The sequence below is a fragment of the Entelurus aequoreus genome, linkage group LG27 (assembly GCF_033978785.1).
Source record: "Entelurus aequoreus isolate RoL-2023_Sb linkage group LG27, RoL_Eaeq_v1.1, whole genome shotgun sequence".
Lineage (NCBI taxonomy): Eukaryota > Metazoa > Chordata > Actinopteri > Syngnathiformes > Syngnathidae > Entelurus > Entelurus aequoreus.
The window spans coordinates 27,572,680-27,579,539 of NC_084757.1; the positions used below are offsets into that span (position 1 = coordinate 27,572,680).

General features: G+C 41.1%; 1 protein-coding gene across 1 annotated transcript in view; it reads left to right on the plus strand.

Moving 5' to 3' along the window:
• The window catches only part of LOC133644754 (LIM homeobox transcription factor 1-alpha-like), a 34,164-nt gene that overhangs the window by 24,646 nt on the left and 2,658 nt on the right, over positions 1-6,860 (plus strand). Inside the window, exons 5-6 of the mRNA XM_062039479.1 lie at positions 3,769-3,846; positions 4,125-4,191. Coding sequence (XP_061895463.1) covers positions 3,769-3,846; positions 4,125-4,191 — 145 coding nt within the window. The remainder of the gene's footprint in view (positions 1-3,768; positions 3,847-4,124; positions 4,192-6,860) is intronic.

Here is a 6,860-nt window from a genome sequence, read left to right on the forward strand (position 1 = left end):
CAACTTAACCAAATCAAACCTAATTTAATTTGTATTTAATTTTATTTAAATGTATGTCACTTTAGGTCAACTCAACTCAACTTCATTAAATTTGTATTTCCTTTCATGTCACTTTAAACTGTAATTAATGTCATTTCATTTATTTCAAACCAATCCATCCATCTACACAATTCAAACAAAATAGCTTCTCTAATACAATATTGTCATCTGAAAAAAAAAACAATAGTAATATTGTAAACAAATGTAATTAAAAAAAGAAATATTGTGTGTCAAAAAAGGAGCAGGAAGAAGCAAAAGCTTATGACCGGTCATTCAGATATAACAATCAGATACACAAATTGAATTTATATAAAACAATATTTTGTATACAATTACAGGATAAAAATCATATATATATATATATATCCTCTGGGCTGCAAAGCGGGGGCTAAGCTAAAGGCTAAGCGAGAGGAATATCGACGGCGCTACAAACCATCCATTCCTTCCGTCATCATGGGGAACGTGAACTCGCTGCCGAACAAGATAAAAGCCAGCGTGCATATCGAGAGAGCAGCCTGTTTATCTTCACGGAAACATGGCTAAACCATCTGGTACCGGATGCTAACGTGGACCTGCAGGGATTCACCGCAGTGAGAGCTGACAGAGACACTAAAGCCTGTGGGAAAAGCAAAGGTGGGGGGCTCATCATATACGTTAACAACCGCTGGTGTAACCCGGGACACATCTCCGTGAAGAAAGTCTTGTGTTGCCCGGACCTGGAGCTACTAGCTGTTAGCCTTCGGCCATACTATCTGCCGAGGGAGTTCAGTCACGTGATCTCCCTCTGTGTTTACATTCCCCCGAGGGCAGATGCAGCCAATGCATGTGAGAGGATCCACGCCATCACATCAAGGCTACAGACAAAACATCCTGAGGCTTTTTTCATCATTTCTGGGGACTTCAACCATGCTACTTTGGACTCAACGTTAGCTGCTTTTTACCAGGCTGTGGATTGTCCCACAAGAAACAAGAGGACAATTGACCTACTCTATGCCAATGTAAAGGATGCATACAAGGTCACACCCCTCCCCCCACTAGGGAAATCTGACCACAATCTTGTCCATTTGCAGCCAAAATACACCCCCCTGGTCCAAAGGCAGCCTGTTAACACTTGCTCTGTGAGGAGGTGGTCCCCTGAAATGGAAGATGCCCTCAGGGACTGCTACAACACCACAGACTGGGACGTGCTGCTTCCACAGGGAGAGGACATTGATGGGCTGACTCACTGTCTCACGGATTACCTCAACTTCTGCGTGGACGTGATCTGCCCTGCTAAGACTGTCCGGTGCTACCCTAATAACAAACCCTGGGTAACACAAGAGGTTAAAGCTGTCCTCAACAAGAAGAAAGCTGCCTTCAGGAGTGGAGACAGGGAGGCAATGAGAGCAGCACAGCGGGAGGTGAAACAACGCTTGAGGGAGGCTAAGGACAGCTACAGGAATAAGCTGGAGCAGAAGCTGCAGCAGAACAACATGAGGGAGGTCTGGGAAGGTGTGAAAACCATCACAGGCCACAAGACAAAGACCAGAGCTGTTGGGGGGATAATAGAGAGGGCCAATGAGATGAATAACTTCTTCAACCGTTTCAACCAGCCCGTGTCCTCTCCACCCCTCACTCCCCATCGCAGCCACCCCCTCTTCTTTTCCCCTCAACGCACCTCCCCCCCAGCCATGGAAGCACCCCCCTCCACCACCTCTACGCAGACATTAGTCATCTCTGCGGACCAGGTCAGAGGTCAACTGAGGAAGCTACAGCCTAGGAAAGCAGCAGGCCCAGACAAGGTGTGCCCCCAACTCCTGAAGACCTGTGCTGCAGAACTGGGTGAACCACTCCAGCGGATCTTCAACCTCAGCCTGCAGCTGGGGAGAGTGCCCACCCTCTGGAAGACGTCGTGCATTGTTCCGATTCCCAAAAAGAACTGCCCCAGTGAGCTGAACGACTACAGACCAGTGGCGCTCACCTCTCATATAATGAAGACAATGGAGCGGCTCTTTCTCAGCCTCCTCAGACCACAGGTGCAACATGCCCAGGACAGCCTGCAGTTTGCGTACCGGGCAGGCGTTGGTGTGGAGGATGCTATCCTTTACCTGCTGCACCGAGCCCACTCACACGTGGATAAGGGAAATGGCGCTGTGAGGATCCTGTTCCTGGACTTCTCGAGTGCCTTTAATACTATCCAGCCCCGCCTTCTCCAGGACAAGCTGGACAGAATGCGAGTGGACCCCTGCCTGGTTGCCTGGATTTCAGACTACCTCACCGATAGGCCACAGTACGTCAGACTGAAGGACATCACATCTGACACTGTGATCAGCAGCACCGGAGCACCACAGGGAACGGTGCTGGCCCCTTCTTCTGTTCACCCTGTACACCGCTGACTTCTGCTACAACTCAGAGCTGTGTCACATCCAGAAGTATGCGGATGACACAGCCATCGTCGGGTGCATCAGGGACGGCAGAGAGGAGGAGTTTCGGAGGCTGGTGAGGGACTTTGTTGTCTGGTGCCACAGGAACCTCTTGCAGGTCAATCCGACAAAGACCAAGGAGCTGGTCATTGACTTTGGGAGGTCGAGTCCAAGGTCACAACCTATTGTGATCGAGGGAGTCGAGGTACAGACCGTGGACTCATTCAAGTACCTCGGGGTGTGGGTGGACAATAAGCTGGACTGGACTGTTAACACAGACCACTTGTACAGGAAAGGACAGAGCAGGCTGTACTTCCTGAGGAGGCTGCACTCCTTCAACATCTGTAAAAAACTCTTGTGGATGTACTACCAGTCTGTGGTTGCCAGTGTTCTGTACTACATCGTAGTGTGCTGGGGGGGGGCAGCATATCTAAGAAGGACAGCTCCAGACTGGAGAAACTGATCAGGCGGGCCGGTTCTACGATCGGAATAAAACTGGACTCACTGGTGACGGTGGCAGAGAAGAGGACTGTGGAAAAACTAGTGAGCATCATGGATGATGCCAGTCACCCTCTGCATACCGTTGTCAGTAGCCAGAGGAGCCTGTTTAGTGCTAGACTGCTTCATCCCAAGTGCAGGACTAATAGACTCAAAAACTCCTTTGTCCCACACGCCATCAGACTGTACAACTTCTCTCTGGGGGCGAGGGGAGGGGTACTAGGATGACAGGGGATGCAAAACAATAACAGTGAAATACTTTTTCATAACATGGTCACTACTGCCTAGTTTCTCTTGTTATATTCTTATTTTACTGTTATATTTTTATTCTCATCGTTGCTTTTTATTTTTATTCTATTGTAATATTTTTCTATTTTGTCTCCATTTATACCCCCATTATTTACTTTTTACAATTTTGTACACTGCTGCTGGAATTTAAATTTTCCTGAGGGAACTCTCCTGAAGGAATCAATAAAGTACTATCTATCTATCTATATATATATATATATATATATATATATATATATATATATATATATATATATACAGTATAATTGCATCCATGTATACTCACGATAATAAACCCACTCATCATTTCATCAAATGTTTGATACAAAATATGTTTTGTATCATAATTATTAAGGTTTAAAAAATGTTACATAACTCATGACTTGTACATAAATGACATTTTAAGTTAACCTTGTCAACAATAAAACACATTAATAACCTTGAAGAGACCTCTGTTGTTTATCTACGTATAAAAAAAAAAGAAGAAAAAAATCCCCCCTTCTCTTTTTAATCTCCTTTTCCTGGATCTTTTAATCAAAAGGTCCGGGAGACCTTGGCAGGAGAGACTGGCCTTAGTGTCCGGGTCGTGCAGGTCTGGTTCCAGAACCAAAGAGCCAAGGTAACACATCAACACACACACACACACACACACACACACACACACACACACACACACACACACACAGCCTATAATAAAGGAGCTGTGTGTGCCAGAGTGTAAATCAGCGTAGTTATCTCCTCATAGAGGAAACTGATGACATGTCAGAGCACATGAAACCTCATAGGTCCTCGCTTAAAAAAAAAGTGGGGGTTCCTTTTTAGTATACTGAAAGACATCCTTCACCTAATAATGCTGACTAAGCACATTCTTACACTGTGATGATGCGTGTGGTTTAGATGAAGAAACTGGCCAGGAGACAACAACAACAACAGGAACGGCAGGAAGAGCCACCACCTGACAAAGGTATAAGTATTTGTTATGTAATATCGGTGCATTATGTAATACCCTTTCCTCTCATTTTGCAATGACATCACATTCTGTGGTACAATTCTTGAATGCATTTTGTGATAAACTTTGACCCATTTTATAATAACTTCTTATATAATTGAAAAAGTTAGTACTCAATGCATTGAATGCAAAAAACATTTAATCTTCATGAGAATTACCGTATTTTCCGGACTATAGGGCGCACCGGATTATAAGGCGCATTAAAGGGGTCATATTATTTTTTTCTTTCTAAATGGAAAACAAATCTTTGTGGTCTACATAACATGTAATGGTGGTTCTTTGGTCAAAATGTTGCATAGATTATGTTTTACAGACCATCTTCAAGCCGCTTTCTGACAGTCTCTTTAGGATGCGCCGTTTTGTGATTGATTGATTGATTGAATTGATTGATTGATTGAAACTTTTATTAGTAGATTGCGCAGTACAGTACATATTCCGTACAATTGACCACTAAATGGTAACACCCGAATAAGTTTTTCAACTTGTTTAAGTCGGGGTCCACGTTAATCAATTCATGGTAAATTCATGTGGGCGGTCTTGTTTACGTGGCTCACCTTCGTCAGCGTCTTTTCTCCGTCATCTTTGTTGTAGCGGTGTAGCGTGCAAGGACGGGAGTGGAAGAAGTGTCAAAAGATGGAGCTAACTGTTTTAATGACATTCAGACTTTACTTCAATCGATAACGGAGCAGCATCTCCTCATCCGTGGCTCACTAGTGCAACAACAACGGGAAATGTGTCCCGTGAAAAAAACATCCAACCGGAACTCTCTAATAACTAAAGTTCCTTGGGTGAATAATGTAAACTCACTACACCGGTATGTTTTAGTGCTTTCATGGGGAGTTTACTGACAGATATAAGTAAGAACTTTACACTACTTTATATTAGAAATTGCAACAGCGAAGGACGAATGTCACATAACAAGAAGATAGAGAAAAAGAAGAAGCTTATGGACTACGGTGTCGGTACGGACTACAAAAGCGGACCCATGCAAATTTTCAGGACTTATGCAGATCCCACACACAGATCAGCAGGTACCAGAAGGTAAAAAAGTTGGTTTTGCATAACACTGCGAAACAAAACGCCAGATAATATGTCTAACCTTATACACACACCATGATAATACTCGTATGTTGAAGCACAGTACAATCCATCAAGCGGTGCGGCTTCATAGCTTACCAAAGTCGTACTAAAACATTTTTATAGATTTTTGAGCTGTGTGTAATGTTCTATATTTTCGATAGAACATATACAATGTTGGTGTTGTTTACTTGAGTCATATTGCAGTCTACACATATCTCTTATGTTTGACTGCCATCATATTGCAGTCTACACGTATCTCTAATGTGTGACTGCCATCTACTGCTCACACTTATCATTACACCATGTAACAAATAAAATGGCTTAGATGTCGGTCAGCACAACCAAAATTATTCCGTAAGTTAGGCGAGTTTTGAGAAAATTAAATGATTCTAAGTGCGCCTTTATAGTCCGAAAAATGCGGTAATTGTAATCAAATGTGACTTTATTGATTAATTAAGATTGTGATTGTAAGAAACAAAAGTTACACCTACTGACATGAAAATTACAAGTGCACTGAAATATTGGAAGGTACTCATACTATATGGATAATGTTATGATAATACCATACATGAGACTATTTGGAGGGCCAAATGGGACACAATTTAATAATAAATACATATTTAAATAAATATGTGACCATAATAAATCATGAGATAATGAAATCGATAGATAATTTCAACGTGAAATAATTCAATCATAGAACAATTCAATAACTACATTTAATTTTACATAAATTAATGATACATTTAATAACACAACACTAATTCCAATTTGAATTAAATAATGACACATTTAAGTAATATTTCAAAGAGTTATTTAGTTAACTCATGTTGTCTCAGTTGGCGCTCCATAAAACTGAGAATAAAAAACACTAATACAAATATGAAACAGAAAATAATTGCATGTTTTTTTTTCAAAAATGTTGCGATGTAAATCTAAATATTTGATGCTTTGCGTTGCAGTTCTTTTTAATTATGGCATGTGATTCAATGAATCATTACATAATGCACCATATTGTTACATTTTGTTCTATTTAGTAGTAACAATTTCAAAGTTATTATAAAAAGTGTCAAAGTTGATGACAAAATACATTCAAGAATGTTACTAAAAAATGTGGCATCATTACATAATGAGGTGAACATATATTACATCGTTACGAGTGCTCTGACATAATTATTTGTTTTATTGCCATTAATCACACTTTTAAATTTGGATTAATCGTGATTAATCACAGGTCATTACTCTCGTGCATAAGTTAAACAAGCTTAAAAAAGACCCCAATATTTGGACACAAAAGCAATTTCATTGTCAGAATGTCATCCAGGAATTTTTTTTTAAATAATTTAAATATCTGTGGTTAAGGTAAAGCTCTTTAGTGCCGCCCTAGTGGCTCCCTGGAGCATTTTTTAAAAAAGGATTGAAAAAGGAAAAAGATGGGGGGGAAAATACTTGTTTTGTTTTAGTATGTTTTTTGTTTGAGGACAAACATGACACAAACCTTCCCAATTGTTAGAAAGCCCACTGTTTAATATGTTTGTGTGTAT